Source organism: Tripterygium wilfordii, chromosome 4, assembly GCF_013401445.1.
Source record: "Tripterygium wilfordii isolate XIE 37 chromosome 4, ASM1340144v1, whole genome shotgun sequence".
Lineage (NCBI taxonomy): Eukaryota > Viridiplantae > Streptophyta > Magnoliopsida > Celastrales > Celastraceae > Tripterygium > Tripterygium wilfordii.
This window is the reverse complement of record NC_052235.1, coordinates 2,842,322-2,858,197: the sequence shown is the minus strand read 5'-3', so window position 1 is coordinate 2,858,197 and position 15,876 is coordinate 2,842,322. Positions and strand designations below refer to the sequence as shown.

Below are 15,876 nucleotides of genomic sequence, written 5' to 3'. Positions count from 1 at the left end.
GATAGGAGCTGAATGGTTTTTTTTATATTAGGTGGTGTGTATATATATAGGAATTGATGTGTCGACATTTGGTTTGCGGAATTAATCTTTCTAAGAAGAATAGTTTTCTTTTGTCAATGATTCCTATTTATGGTTGGTGAAATATTCTTTGAAATCTATAATTTCAATAAAAATTGGATTCCTCTTGAGGAATTCTCCTTATTTTTAATTAAATATATATAATGTAATTTTCAAAAACAAATAATTTCGACAATATTCTACAATTATATATTTTAAATATGTTATTTTTTATATTATTTCACTCTCATTGATTAAATCTGATAATTTTTTGTTTCATTTTATAGTTTTAATTTGGATATTCAAATGAAAGTGTTATTTTTTTAATTTAAATCTGTCATACAATATGAAATAATTATAATTTTTACTCTTATCAAACATGGCCAAGGAAACCAATAATATCAGGAGAGTAGCATAATCTTGTGATCCAAATATATATTGACAATGAATGAGGATGCCCAGAAAATAGTTTTTTTTCTAACATTCCCTCTCTATTTCTATCTCCAAATCCACGAATCAAACGAGTCCTGACATCCTCTTTTTATTTTCATCTCCAAATTCATGAACCAAGCGAGCCTTGAAGGTAAACCACCTATGCAAGCACACAAAAACTAAGTAAGGTGGTAATTAATTGTATATTATATTGCCCTTTCATGATGGGGGAGCAAGAAAACAATTTCAAAGATATGAATACTATAGAATATTAGTTTTGTTGATGAAAATGTAACAAAAGATATGCCATGGAAATTAATAAGACATTTATGACTCACTCGCGGGGAGAAATCAATAGATATGGATTACGTGTTAGAGGGCGTTAAATATTCTCAATCATCATGAGGAAGATTCCAGCTCACCCACACCAAATTTATTCATTTCTATGGGCCCATTACAAGGACCAAATATCATGAATCTGGATCGTTGGATTGATATCCTCCGGTCAACTTTGGTCTATTTATTCTTTTTGTTAGACCTATTAAACATATAGATAATGTTTGAGACCCCCAAAAAGTGACTTCAAAAAATCCCCATTTGATGTGAAGGGTTGAATGTGAAGTGGGTCCTACATATGTGTTTTTAATCAATGATTATTTTAATATCACATAGATTTTAGGAACTTTTGAGGGTCTCTAGCATTTTCGGTATATGTTTGGTTTCCTAATTAAAAGATGAATGGTTGTCCGGATTAGGTAATCATTTAAAGTATCTTTTAAGATCTTCTTCAATTCGAGATTCACTTATAGGGAGATTTGTAATAAGAAGTGAAGGAGACATCCGCCTGATTTTGGCTTTATTCTTTGTATGATTATGTTTGTGCATAGCTAGCTAGGGGTACATTAAGTCAAATTAAAGGCATAATTACCCAACCCATGTTGTCTACATAAAGCACTATGCATCACCATAATGAGGATATATATGTCACAATAACACGTTTTGGCACTAATTATAGTCCACCACAAACAAATAAAACCTCGAATGATATAATTAAGGATGAGGGGTATAATGGTTAAAAATGTGTTATTGAAAATGTATGATTCTCATAATGTTAGAATATAGTATATTTTGACAAAAAAAACATTGCAAAACAGTTGTGCTAACTCTAAACTCGGGCCACCAACACAGTCTGTATCATGTTGACACCCTAAATTCTATATCCTAACCATTAAATTCTAACAAAACTCTAATATGTTATTTTTGGGGGAAGAAAAACAAATATTTAACATGGTTTTGAAAGGAATTGCGCCCAATTTTAGCTTATAATAAACATGTCAAATACAAATTGATATAGACCATGCAATACACACATGAGATTGAATATTGTTACGTAGAAGCAACTACTTTGACCATGCTTGTAGACTTAATTGTATGCATGGCCGTCGAGTTTATACATATATAGGGGCATGCCATAAACATATGTATATAGGGGCATTCAACTAACAAGCATTGTCATATATATATATATATCATGAAATGTTTTAATTTCCTGGTCCTGAGCGAATATAAGTTGGTTAGGTACATTAATTAGTACTCGTTCAAACTATAATCTTTGACCCAAGATCTCCTCCTACAGGTTGTAGCTAGGTGAGGTAAATAAATCACTTAGTCACTATCAATACAAGTTACACCATTAATCTCTCATTCTTGTATTTACCTCATGAAAACAGCTAAGCATGCATGCGCTGTCACGTACTTAAACAGTGACATAAATGAAATGAAATAGAAGAGAGAAAAGTTTTCATATGACTATGCATGCTGTAGACGCACTGGGCAAGAGGGTTTTTTTTTAGTCGCGCGCGGTGAGTTTGTTTGATGACAGAGAGACTTGTATCGATCTGCAGAGAAAGAAATTAACATGGTGTAGGGACCCTTTTGAGATGCTGGAAATCCTTATTGGGATCCAGGTCCAGTACATACGCACTGTCACAAGATCTGGTGGTCCTGTACCAAAATTCCACCACCCCACACACAGCCATAGTGCCATATATACTTTCTCATTCTAGCGATATTTATAAAGTTTTGATCGCGAAAGTACGTAAATTCATAGAGCATAATGGGGTATCTATGGAGAAAACACAATCCCATTTGTAATCATTGCCGCATAAATAGATGATCGATATTGATGATATTACATGAACTCGTGCTTACTGCACCATTTCGGTGATCCCGAGAGACAAAGATTTTGAGCAGACATGATGGAAGATTCATGTGGAGCCACATATATAGGACGTATGACTTGTCCGAATCCGGTTACTGTAGTTTTAAACGAGCTGTTAATTAATATATTTATCTGTCAGTATTACTGTAGTCTTGTTGAACTTAATTTGGTAGAATAATAATAAGAATGCGAGAGAATTCCTTTTAAAAGAAAATAATGTATTTCAGTTTAGTTTTCCTGTCTCCTAAATTCCCATCACTGAAAACGTGTGGCAACTTTTTACTCCTCCTTTTTGACAATAATATTCCATCGTTACAGACATTTAATCATACTTACAAACATCATCATCATCATCGAGGACACGATTAATGCACAATTTATATATAATGTCAACATTATTGTGCTGTAAAAGTTGTGAGTTGTCGATCCAATCCAATCACTCATGATTTCGCACGTACGTTTAATGTATATATACGTGAGAGAGAAATGGATTCGCGTGCAAAAAGTTAATAAGATACTCTGCATATATCACGGTCCCCTCTTGCCCCTTCAATTCAATCTCTCTCTCTGCAGTCCTTTACCTTGTTTTGTATTAATGGTAGACTTGTAGTCGTGCAATAGATTTGGTCTTTAATTTGTGTGGTCTCAGTTTTCTCTTTGTTTTCTAGTGACCCTTCCCTTCGTCTCGTCAGTCCCTCGTGGACTTTCCATGTAAGTCTGAGCAGCAAGATTTTCCTAATATATATTCATTCATTCAGAAGATATCACACATGCATATTGCAGTTTCGCTGTAAATACGTACGACATATCCTCACGTCAAATGTTGCCCAATCAAACACCAGTGTATATATATATATATATACAAGAAGGTGCGTAATAGGGGCATTGGTAGGTCCAGTAGTAATAATGGCAGTCACCCAGCAAGAACTATACAGAAAGACTGAGAGTAGCTAGGATTTGAACAGATTAATTGTCAAAGAAATTACCACATCATTTCGTGCATTGAAGAGATGAGAAACCACAATACCATATAGCAAATGTGAAAAGAGGTGAAGTTTAGTGGGTGGTATTGACTTTTACGCCATTTTTTTTTTACATTTGGCCGACCACAAAACACTTATTATTGCATGGATTTGATGAATATTTTTATATTCCAGCTAATTAACAACCGCGAATTGTTATTTCTTTCATAGTTTTCAACAATATTCAAACTGCGTGTGATTTTGCTGCATTTACAAAGGACCAAGAACATTTGATCTCAATCAAAAATGGTGTTAGTTACTTGGAAGGTTCACCCATGGCCGACCCTAGCCTAAAGCAGTCAAAAGTTCCACTTTAATTAGGTTGATATCATAATTTGTATCATTTTACATGACGTTATCATGTTATAACTTCTGAGAAACATCAAACACGTTGTCATATTTTTGAAGGATATTGTTGATGCGATAAATTAATTCTCACTCAGAAATCTTAGCTGCCCATGCATGGTCTGATAATTAATGAAATTCGTAGGGCTGGACTCTAGCCGGAGTTACTGTTGGATTGTTCTTTTTTGTCATATTGGTAGGTTGGAGGATGGGGTTGCAGATCACCTTGCTATTCTAGGAAGATTATCTAGTACTTTGGTTGTTGAGGAAAACTCAGTCCCTCTCTCTTAACGTTTTAAATTTCCGTTTAAGAAACTTTAGCTCTTATGGGTACCTAGCACATTATTGTATAAAAAAAAAAACGAAAAAAGAGAATTTTATGTCGAGTTTTGGGCCTTAGCATCAAAAGACTCAGCTCATACTAAACCAGGCCCAGAGAAACGGATCCAACAAGACTATCCAAATCCAATAAAGCACTACTTTGAATCTTTGTCCTTTGATCACTGACACTTAATTTTAGCCCAGTTCACACAAGTTGGGCCTTCTCTCCATCGAAAGGGTTCAAATATTATGGGTTGGACCTACAAAAATAATATGGGTTGGGCCTAAAGATCATTACCAAAACAAGCCTACCCAAGAAGTTGGGTTGAATCCTGATCTGGATGTTCCGTGTTCGTGGGCAGATACAGAATTACAGATACTGTAGGAGATAGAGATGGAGAAAGTCCAGTGAGGACTTCTACTTGTCTAAAACCGGAGCGTGAAATATTTATCTGTTTCAGCAATGCCGGCGCTATTGCGCTCTCACATTCCCCCGTTGAATCTCCCACCTGGTTCGTCTTCTCTTTGCCCAATTGTTCTTCAACGCCAAATACACAATCCATTTATTTACGGCAGCTTTGCGTCTCCCAAATTCAGGTTCAGGATATCTTGCTCTAATTGTTCAACCAATCCGGTTACTGTTGAGACCCCAAAGAAGAAGAAAAGAAAGCCCAGGCCAAGCTTCATTCAGCAAATTCGTGATAAATGGTCGCTTAAACAGGTTTCGCTGAGAGAGAAATTCCCGTGGCAGGAAGAAGAAGAAGAGTATCGCCAACACCACGATGAAGAAGAAGAAGAAGAGGAGGAGGAGAGGAGAGATGAATCTGTTTCTTTTTCAAACACCGATGCAAACCCTTCAGTGAATGATTCGGTGAATTTTGTTCTACCAGATATTGTAGTTTCGGCTCCTTGGACTCAGGGAATCAGACCCAAAAGGACCCAATTCAATTCGGAGCTTGAAATATCGCGAATTAGTGATGGTGGAAAAGATACTGTTGATGGGGTTCGCAGTAGTCACTGTGGCGAAGAAGATGTAAGTTCTGATGGTACAGGAACGAGGGCTTTTGTAAGCAAACCTAAAGGTAAATTTGAAGGAACCCCAATTGAGTTATCTAGAGATAGCAGAAGGGCAAGTGTGTTTCAAGGATTGTACCGTGTTGGTGCTTCCAAAAATAAGCTGGTGGGCAATTATGGAGAGTGTGAAAACTCTGTGGTCTCCAAAGAAGCAACCCAAGTGGAATTATCTGGAGAAGACGAAGAGATGGCAGTTGGTGGGGACTTAAACAATATGGGTTCTTCAGATGAGCAGCAGTTAGTAGAGAATGGAAGATTTGGAAATTTTGAGGTCTCTATTGATGTGAACAATGGTTCAGTCGACTTACCTTGGAAGGTAGGGGAGAGGGAGCTGGAGAAGCAAGCAGAAGAGAGGAGGAAGAGAAGCAACACCGAATTGGCTGAGAAAATAGTCCCCGAACACCAATTGCATAGGCTAAGGAACGTGGCATTAAGGATGCTTGAGAGGATACAAGTTGCGGGTGCAGGAATTACTGAGGAATTGGTAAACGTTATTCATGAGAAGTGGAAGGTGGATGAAGTAGTGAAGTTGAAGTTTGAAGTGCCTCTTTCATTTAACATGAAAAGGACCCATGAAGTTTTGGAGGTCAGTTTTTGTATGGCATAAAATTATTTCTTTTTCGGGAAATGAGAACCAGATAGATATCTGATGAATGTTGGAGCTTTGAATTACTTTAGTGTTATTGTCACACGTAGCGGTAGCTGAATCATACACCATATGAACTACTATTAACTCGCTTGGATTCATTGTTCGCTGTTGGAATTTTTTGCAGAAGTAGTATTTACTTTATCATGCCTATTTTTGTTTCCTTATATTTGTATCAAGGTTCATGGTCTATAATTTATCTGGTAACTGGATAGTTAATTTTACTAGTTTCTGATGTTTTGATCTGTTGTGCTGTTACAGAGTAGAACTGGAGGTTTGGTGATTTGGAGATCTGGCAGTTCTGTTGTGTTATATAGGGGGATGGCCTACAAACTTCCATGTGTGCAATCATATGTTAGACAAAATCAAGTGGATAAGAATGTGTCCCAACATTCAAAAGATACTAAAGTTGATATTCTGAGTAATAAAGCTTTGAAGGATTCAGTTAGATCAATGACGTCATTCATACCTGCTTCCACGACGAACCTAAAGGATTTGTCTAATGAAGAACTTGTACGTTTGACTGAACTCAACCATTTGTTAGATGAGTTGGGTCCAAGATATAAGGATTGGCGTGGCCCTGAGCCATTTCCCGTTGATGCAGACTTGCTTCCTGCTTTGGTTCGTGGGTATAAGCCTCCCTTTAGACTTCTTCCTTATGGGATGCAGAATTGTTTAAGAAACAAGGATGTGACAATGTTCCGTAGACTTGCAAGGAGAACGCCCCCTCATTTTGTCCTAGGTATATAAAATTCAATGCATGTTTTTGTGTTCATATTTAAGAAATTAACGCCAGGACTTTGTATTTACTATTTTTCCATAGGAAGGAACAGAGAACTGCAAGGTCTGGCTAATGCTATGGTGAAGCTATGGGAAAAAAGTGTCATTGCAAAGATAGCCATCAAGCATGGTGTACAGGATACACGTAATGAAAGGATGGCTGAAGAACTCAAGGTGAGACTTGATATACATATCTTCTTGGCTGCAGAGTATGTTAAATCTATGTCTTCAGTGTAAGGATCCATGAATACAGAATGCGAAAAATGTGTTTCAAGTGTCAGCTGGAGGCTTACATTCCCCCTGCCACCCACATGCTCTTCCCTAAAGGAGAAAGTAAAATGAAAAGAGTAACCATCTAAGTAGAAAAAATGATCTGTCAAATTGTTGTTTCATGAGACGATGAGAACTATGATATCCCTTTTGAAGATGCTTGCTTGAGTAGTCTGTCGTCATCCTAGCACACTAATGTTGTTTAAAGAGTCTTCCATTTGAGCGAAGGGCTTATTCTTCTAAAGCATTTGCTACCAGCTCAGTGTTCATTTATGTTATTTTCTTTTATCAAGATTTCATATTTTGTTGGCCAATCTTCTATGGTCTAGCAGCTTTGTGATCATAACCATCCTGGATGACAATAGATTATGAGTGCTTCATATGTGGCAGTAATATTGTTGTTCTAACTACATGGCGGTTCATGCACACAGCAATTGACTGGTGGGACACTTCTTTCAAGAAACAAGGACTATATTGTCTTCTACAGGGGTAATGACTTCTTGCCGCCGGTTGTTACCGAGACACTGAAAGAGAGGCAGAAACTAACTCATCTCTATCAAGATATGGAAGAGGAAGCTCGAAGAATGGGCTCAGCCTCTGTTGAATCCAATGCCAGAACTTCTAAAGTCCCATTGGTTGCTGGTACCCTTGCTGAAACCATTGCCGCAACCTCCCGATGGGGTCATCTGCCAAGCAATAAAAATGTGGAGGAAATGAGGAGACATTCAGCTTGGGGGAAACAAGCTTCAGTGATAAGAAAACTTGAGGAGAATCTGGCTCTTGTAAGTTATACACTCTAGTAAATGGGACTGAAGATTACAACGTATATGAGAATATCTATTCTGCAGTGTTTCTGATTTATGGTTTATTTCTATATTTAATTGGCTGTAGGCAAAAGGCAAGTTCAGAAAAGCTGAGAAGGCTCTAGCGAAAGTGCAGGAGAATCTGATACCATCAGAGCTCCCAACTGATTTGGAAACCATAAGTGATGAGGAGAGATCCTTATTTCGTAAAATTGGTCTTAGTATGAAACCTTATCTGCCTTTAGGTAAGAGCAACCACTTTTCCTCAGGATTTCTTGGTCTCGAAGCTAGGTGTAAATCTTCACATGATTAATGTTTCAGGGAAGCGTGGGGTTTATGATGGAACCATTCAGAACATGCACCTACACTGGAAGTATCGGGAGGTTGTAAAGATAATTGCAAGAGGAAGAAGCTATCCACAAGTCAAGCATATTGCTGTATCTTTGGAGGCTGAAAGTGGTGGGGTATTGGTATCTGTAGAGAGAACTCCAAAAGGGTATGCGATTATTGTTTATCGTGGGAAGAATTATCAGTGCCCTCATGCCCTAAAGCCTAGGAATCTACTGACGAAAAGGCAGGCATTAGCTAGGTCAATTGAACTCCAGAGACATGAGGTGACATCATAACAATTTTTTATTTGTTTCTTTAAAATGTTTCTTCTGCCATCTAATGAATTCCTTTCATTTTTTTTTCAGGCACTGAAGCACCATATTGCAGATTTAGAAAAGAGAATTGAGTTGCTGAAGTCTGAATCAGTATGACATCCTCATTCCCTCCTATATTTGCTGATACTAGCCTTTGTGCAAATCTCAATGTATTATAAAGAGGAGGAAGACTGTGAAAGACATGGATGGAAGTGGTAATAAATATTATAATATGATAAGTAAGCCTCCATGGAAATTAGAATAACGTAGGACCCTAGGTAGATAGCACAGCAACCTATCCATAGTTTATGGTGTCTAATAAGTAATGACTGAATTTCCAAATTTTGTGGTATATATTTTAAAGTTGAGTAAAGGAAAACGAATTTAACTATAAACTACGTATTTTACATGAATATGAGTGGCGTTGAACACAGTATGAACTAAGAAGTTAAGAAAAGTTGAGAACTAAGTTTTAAGATCTCAATAATAGTTTCTGATTATTTAGGTGACTGATTAAAAAACAATTAGGGATAATTAAGTTATATCAACAAAATGTTTTATATCATGGATGATTTCCACTTTTATTGAATTGACATGAACTGCATTTTTGGCAAGTTATAAGTTTTCTAAGTTGATTTCAGGAAGAATTGAAGTTGGGCAAGGAGATTGGCACTGAGAGAACTTTGTTCTCAAAGTCCAATGATGCTTTTGTTTCCAAAGATGACATTGAAGAGTAAATACTAGTTTGAGCTTCTGCATGTGGAGCAAACTTCCAACCATTTTTGAATTGATATGAAGTGCCACTTTGGATTGAGGTTCAATTTGGTTTTGACACTTTCACCTGGGGAATGGCTCTATCCAGTCATGGATAGAAGTAAGTTATTATTTACCTTTAGCACCACAGTTCCTAATTCAAATGTCCCTCAAAGTTATGCTGGTCTTGTAGAGTTTCCTTTTTGGTGAGAACTTTAATTTAATATTATATATATGGATTTTGGGTTTCCGAGTAGTTTCTTCTGTCAGGTTGGTAGACCGGACCACCTTAAATTTCCAATTTCTCTATGTTAAGCATGATTTCAATCATTATTCTTCAACCAGGGTGAAAGGGAAGAGGAATATCATGAAACATTCAGCAGTACAGGTGGAGGGAAAATGACACTCTACATAGTTTATTTGACTTTAGGATCTGTTGTAAATTACTGTAAACAATGTTATATTTTGAATCTTTGATATTATTGCAGGTAAAAATGTTACACGGCTGAGAGTACCTAACTAGGGATTTACTCTAGTCCAGCTGCTGGGATGCTTTTTATGAAGTTCAAAACAATTGAGCTTAACTCAGCTTGATGTGAAGTGTATCCATGATTGGCTCCTTCCATGATGTGTAATTTATGGTTTGGTATGATCTTGGAAAATTCCACTGCATCTTCAACAGGGATGATCTCATCATCAGATCCATGAATAGTCAAGACCCTGCATATAAAACATCAATAAATTTGACAATGTGTATTAATATACGAAATAAGTATCTAAACTGTATTAAGAAAAAGGAAACTGAGATTTGTGTTGTCTTGATCACATTGCCTAATTTTAGAAAAAATGAACTTAAACCATCTTTTCATTGCCAACAATACAATCAAAGGTAGACACACGCTTTTAGCAGCATGACCGCAAAGCTCCTGATATCAAAAGCTCATCTTACTAAAAAAATGAAATACCCACAACAAGAACAGATGACCTTATTAAAGATGAGGGAAAGAAAGAGTTCCCAACTCTACTATATATTTGAACATGAGTAACGTCACCAACTGCATCTAAAGCACTTTTGCAACCTGTCCTGAGACTATGATTGCTAGAACAAATTCACAAATCAGGAACCATCAAAAGAATATTCTGAAGAACTAACATTCGAATTACGTGGTGCCTAGCTTAGTCAACACATGAGCAAAAAATGCAAAACCAGAACAGAATTTCAAGATAAATTGTGACGTTCTACTCACCTGCAATTTGGATCGATCAGAAAACAGGTCTCATGCATATTCGTATCCAAGCGATCCATCAAGCTTTCTTCAGTCACACGGTACTCAACAGTTCCTGCAAATTATAGTATCCATATGAAGCATGATATGGGCAGCTGCAAATCAGTGTGTGTAAGATGTGGAGAGGTAGAGGTAAAGCAAGGTAAAATTATGTGCTTCATCACTATTGACAAGTACAACATGGAGATATTAGTGCAAGCACCCACATTGTTTTTGCTAAAGCCTTTCTTGATGACGAGGATCATTAAGGGGATGACTATTTCAGATTACAAAGAATGTAACTGAAAAGAAAAGAAGGCTTGTACAAGAAGCAGGATCTAGAACTTGTTGACTTGCTCTACACCACAAATGGTGGATTACGCATAGTTTTTCCAAGAATATAGACCTACGATCTAGAGAACTTTCATATTGACATAAACCATTCAGTTATAACAAAGGAAAAAAAATACCTCTCTTATTTTTGACATCAATAAATCCGTTTTTCTTGATTGTTTGAAGAAATTCTTGGCTCAACCGCTCTTCTATGCCTCGCTTGAGATCATAACGGCCAGAAATATTGACAACCATATGAATATCATGATATTTAGAAGCATAAAGGAGAACCACATCACCTCCTGCCATCAGATTGTTTAGCAATACAATGACTTCAAGAGTGGGAAAAACATAATAAAATTAAGCAATAAACTTTTGAAGTTGCCAAACAGTGAAGAAAGAAGCCGAAAGTGAATTACAATTTCCATAAGAAGGAAACCATATTGGATTCCCATCAATTCTGTATAAAAGATATTCTGCCAGTATGGTTGTTGGACATATTTTCATCCCTTTTGTAACTACCTATGTTGAACACAAGCCACATCAGTCAAAATCTTCAATTTACTTTGGGAAAAGCTTTTTGTTATAACCAGTTCTTTTAAGCAGGCAAAAGATAATTAACTAGCATATGGTACATATGTTTGCAAGTGAGCCGTTGGTTGAACGGCAATTACCTTGCATGTAAGGGATCGACCCATCCATTAGGGCGTGGGTTCAAATCCAGCCCCCATCCCCAAACCCCTGATTTCAAAAATGTAGTTTATTGATAGATAATAAACAAAGCTGTACAATTTATGTTAACTAAGACTAGTAATATCACAAACAATTATCATAAGTCAATGCCAATGGAGGGAAAAAGGCAAATAAGTATAAAAAGTTTGGGACAAACAATTAATCATTAAAGTACAATTGAAAAATAAAAGAAGAAAGAGGATAATTCTATTAATTATATCACCACCAATTCTTTCTTCAATGAATTTGGAAAAATCAAAGTAAAGATCATATTTGGTGTATTGAAGAGTTACATTAATGCACACACCTTTACTATGTCCAACAACTCCTTTCACAATGCGGTTTACACCACAGAAGTGTTCAACAACTGCACGTAAATCGTCAGCCTCTCTCCTGTAGTTACCATACTGAAATAGACCTTCACTCTCCCTGTAAAGCAATTATTAAAACAAAATAAAATTGAAGAACAATCAGCAGACACCGGATCCCTCAGATTGACATCATAACTAGACGAAATGCTACCAATTGGAGCAAAAGGAATACATAAATAAGGAAAACTACAATTGTCTGTACTCTGTTGTACATTCAGAAATAAGCATGGCAACCTCCTTCGTACATTCGTCATCAAATTTTGCACCTCATATAGATGTTCAATGCCCACTCAGGGAACCTTGTATCAATGTAGTTACCATCACATGATGTACTTCCCTCTCTCATTTTTTTTTTCTCGTTAATTGAAATGAAAGTTATCTAACGTAACTGGACTGTTTCTTGCAACTGTTTGAGAGTACAAAAACCATATGGATGAAATTTGGTGACACGGGAAATTACAAAGTAACAAGCACAAAATATGCATTTGAATGAAATTCGAGGCCCAGTCCTATTGCATACGCATAAAACCATATGTTACCACTAATCCAAAAAACACTGTAGTTCATTTGATCTTCTAGAACAAGAACTACATCAGTCAGAAATTACGGCATTGAGATGGAAAAGAAAGAATTCAGATGCTCTCGCCCTTGCATAAATGGTTCAACCAACTAAGAAACTATTAAATATCTATTCATGAAACATGAATACCATACCAAACAAAGCATTACCATAACAACAAAATAACACTACCTAAGAGGTAGCTTACATGACGAAGGATTCATGTACCACGAATCAAGTCTTATTTGACGTCAGTCAAAACTTACCCATTTCCAGCAAAGTCAAAGCGGAATGAGCTGATTCCTTCATTTTCCAAAGCAACAGCTAGGTTCACCATAATAGTGTGCCCCTAGACATCAAAGGATAAAAGGAGTAAACCAACCTAAATGGGCCCTTAATATTTGTTCCGGATTAATTAAAATTCTAATGAATGCCCCCAAAATACATTGTACAACAAGTGTTACATAGCCATACAATTAAAAAAAAAGAGGTCAAAATTACGAAATACAAATTTTTATAAACAAATCTTTGATAAAAAAAAAAAAAGAAGAAGAAGAAGTTATAAACCATGAAGGCAAGTAGGTTCCTTTAGGCATAAAAATTAGAGATAGCAATGTTCCAATAAAACCAACCGCCATAGAGACTTTACAAAAAAAGAAAAGAAAAGAGAGAGGGCTGGTGAGCGAGGGTTGGGGCAAGGGTGGTTATAGCAATTTGAACATTAGAATAACCTACCTTGGAAGCTTGGAAACCATGGCATAGCACAAAAAGTTCATTTGATCCAGTATCATGTAATAAGCCCACAAGTTTTTCATTGTATTTGTTGGGAATTATGATCTTCTGCGGCTGAATCACTGAGACATTACAAGAAATGCACCATTAATATGTATCCACAATGCTAAGAGTTAAAAATGAAAGTAGGATAACATAATAGGAGAACAGACACAAACAAATATCACTTTCTACCAGGTTTCCATAGTCTTTATTCTTAACAAGGCCTTGCTTGGTTGTCAAAATTATCCTCTAATCATGTTATCCATCTAGAGTTCTCAAATGCTTGGCTGACATGCTTGGTTTCCATAGTTAATATTCAAAGCTTGTTCTACACATCAAAGACAGCCATAAATATTGATAAAAATCAACACGAACAACTTAACGTCCGTTGACCATTGCAATCTAAGTGATAAACACAATAAGTCAATAATCCATCGAAGTTCTCCAAATGTCTACAGTGAGAAAATTGGAACAGGAAAAACAACATTCCAATCGTTCCTAATCGACGGCATCGAAACTAATACTTGTAATAATCCATAACAAAGAAGGCAATTAAGAGCTATGCAATTACGGCACATGAGTTAATGAATTTTCTTGCCTGAGTTTAGGGTTTGAACCGGCTCCGCCATCCTCAAGGTTGTTGTAGAGAAACGATCGCGAGATGAAATGTAGTGTACCTGATTAGAAGGAAATGTTGGTAATGGTATTCTTTTGGAAGCCAAAGAATTTGAGGTCACAAAATTAAAATTACAAATTAGGGTTTCCATTTTTTTTTATTTTAATTACTTGATGAGTGTACACTGAACTGGAGTGGATTGGACTGACTGGACGACCAATCCTGCTTTTTAAACAAGTGTCCCTGGACTTTCCCAGCAACCAATCAGTCCCCAGAAAATCATTGAATCCAAGGAAACTTTTGAAGTTTGATCCGGTTGGTTACTTCACTTATAGGGCTTGAAGTTTCCTCTTACAAGGGCTTGAAAATAGTGGATCCAAAGCCTAAGCCCAATACAAAATTAGACTCAAATCACTAGAGTAGAGTAAGACCCTTAGACCCCCGCACTGCCACACACACTCACATGTCACGAGCTGCAAGTACTGGGCCACGGATGATAAATACTTCCAAAGTTAAAAGCCCAATAGCCAAGTCATCAGTTCAAGAAGCCCAAATCTTCCTGCAAGGCCCAAGTCCACTATCAGGCCTCGACAAAACAACCCACGCAAGGGTTTTCACAAAAATCTGACCCAGAATCTACTGAAGCAGCAATCACGCCACAAATCCCTCCTCTCATTTTCCCCAAACCATCTTCTTCTTCCTCGGGACAGTTATTCATCTACCAGACCTCACTCCACTCAAGCAAGCTATCCCACCACACCTGAGTCTCTCCCTCTTTCTCTCCACACCAATCTTTGTCCAGATTTTGCAGTATTGGGCCTAAAGTTGACTTTAAGGTGAGGCCCAGATGCAAGCAAGTTGTGGTCAAAATACAGCAACTCAATGACTAGTAATCACTTATGTTGAACATTCTTTTCATTAGGCCCACAACACATAGATTTTTCGTATGATGGCTCCTCTGCGTGATTTTAATGCGGCCCGATGGTTTACTCAATGCGCGGTAGTTGTTGCGTTTCCATGGTACAAAAAAAAATCCACAAATGTTGTATTAATTTATGCAGTTTTGATGATTAATCTAATAACGACAAATCAAATGGAATAATTTCAGCGTCAATTCTATTTAATTAGCATATAATAGTAGGAACTTTTCTTGTGGTCTCATGGATCTAGTCTACTCACGATGCTCCTAGGGGGGTTGAGCTATCTCTCTCCATGGATACATACATAAATATAAATAGTGTGAACGTATATATGTTCACACTATTTATGAACATACGTACGTACGTATGTATTTTAGAGATTGATAAATGAAATATTAAATAGCCGTTCATATCATCTATATGTTCACACTATTTATATGTATGTAACATCTATTTAATATAAATTATTGGTGAAAAATTATTAATCTATATATAATCACCTGAATGATGACGTGTTGCAAGTTTTTGATTCTAAAATATTGTTTTGTCTTTCATTTAAAAAATGATAAAAGAATTTTTAAAAAAAAAGTAAAGCTAAAATAGAAATAGAGAGCGAGAGGAAGAGAGAGGGAAGCAGACCCTTCCCTCTTGACTCTTTTCAAACCTTTCTAATGTGTTGACTTTGACCCATTACTTTTCAATCTCTTTCTCTCTCTCTTACTTGCATCCTTTTCTCTCTCGCTGCTCCCTCCCTCCCTCCCTCCCTCCCTCCCTCCCTCTCTCTATCAATCTTGTCTGTTTTTTCTTTGCAGTCTTTCTCCGGGTCATCATAGCACTATGAACCTCTAATGCATGGACCCACTCCCTCTCCTGTGCTCTACTTCCTCTTACTTTTCCAACGTCTACTATTATAATCTCTCCCTATTTCTCTCTTCAAA

At 36.7% G+C, this 15,876-nt stretch overlaps 2 protein-coding genes across 5 annotated transcripts; one reads left to right on the top strand and one right to left on the bottom strand.

The window, feature by feature from the left end:
* Positions 1-4,776: 4,776 nt before the first annotated feature.
* On the top strand, positions 4,777-10,035 carry LOC119997064 (CRM-domain containing factor CFM3, chloroplastic/mitochondrial). 2 transcript variants are annotated; one of them, XM_038843843.1, is made up of 10 exons: positions 4,777-6,058; positions 6,380-6,860; positions 6,942-7,072; positions 7,600-7,950; positions 8,060-8,216; positions 8,293-8,585; positions 8,667-8,726; positions 9,257-9,489; positions 9,714-9,756; positions 9,857-10,035. In XM_038843843.1, exons 1-8 carry the CDS (start codon positions 4,862-4,864, stop codon positions 9,350-9,352), a joined length of 2,766 nt encoding a protein of 921 aa, XP_038699771.1. In that variant the 5' UTR covers positions 4,777-4,861; the 3' UTR covers positions 9,353-9,489; positions 9,714-9,756; positions 9,857-10,035. The 2 variants fall into 2 exon arrangements, with proteins under 2 accessions (XP_038699771.1, XP_038699773.1); XM_038843845.1 differs by having other exon boundaries at positions 9,257-9,638; positions 9,857-10,030.
* Positions 9,760-14,321, bottom strand: LOC119997065. 3 transcript variants are annotated; one of them, XM_038843847.1, is made up of 8 exons: positions 14,189-14,321; positions 14,001-14,079; positions 13,364-13,482; positions 12,895-12,977; positions 12,006-12,127; positions 11,104-11,268; positions 10,616-10,709; positions 9,760-10,088 (listed from the first exon to the last, which is right to left on the bottom strand). In XM_038843847.1, exons 2-8 carry the CDS (start codon positions 14,029-14,031, stop codon positions 9,896-9,898), a joined length of 807 nt encoding a protein of 268 aa, XP_038699775.1. In that variant the 5' UTR covers positions 14,032-14,079; positions 14,189-14,321; the 3' UTR covers positions 9,760-9,895. The 3 variants fall into 3 exon arrangements, with proteins under 3 accessions (XP_038699775.1, XP_038699776.1, XP_038699774.1); XM_038843848.1 differs by having other exon boundaries at positions 14,209-14,272; XM_038843846.1 differs by lacking the exon at positions 14,189-14,321 and having other exon boundaries at positions 14,001-14,173.
* Positions 14,322-15,876: the final 1,555 nt, after the last annotated feature.

Coding starts and splice junctions, on each gene's coding strand:
- LOC119997064 (XM_038843843.1), top strand. CDS start 4,862: ATGCCGGCGCTATTGCGCTCTCACATTCCCCCGTTGAATCTCCCACCT. Junction 6,861..6,941: donor GCCCCCTCATTTTGTCCTAG/GTATATAAAATT, acceptor ATTTTTCCATAG/GAAGGAACAGAGAACTGCAA. Junction 8,727..9,256: donor AGTTGCTGAAGTCTGAATCA/GTATGACATCCT, acceptor AGTTGATTTCAG/GAAGAATTGAAGTTGGGCAA.
- LOC119997065 (XM_038843846.1), bottom strand. CDS start 14,169: ATGGAAACCCTAATTTGTAATTTTAATTTTGTGACCTCAAATTCTTTG. Junction 10,710..11,103: donor TGATGTCAAAAATAAGAGAG/GTATTTTTTTTC, acceptor TATAATTTGCAG/GAACTGTTGAGTACCGTGTG. Junction 10,089..10,615: donor CTGATCGATCCAAATTGCAG/GTGAGTAGAACG, acceptor TTTTATATGCAG/GGTCTTGACTATTCATGGAT.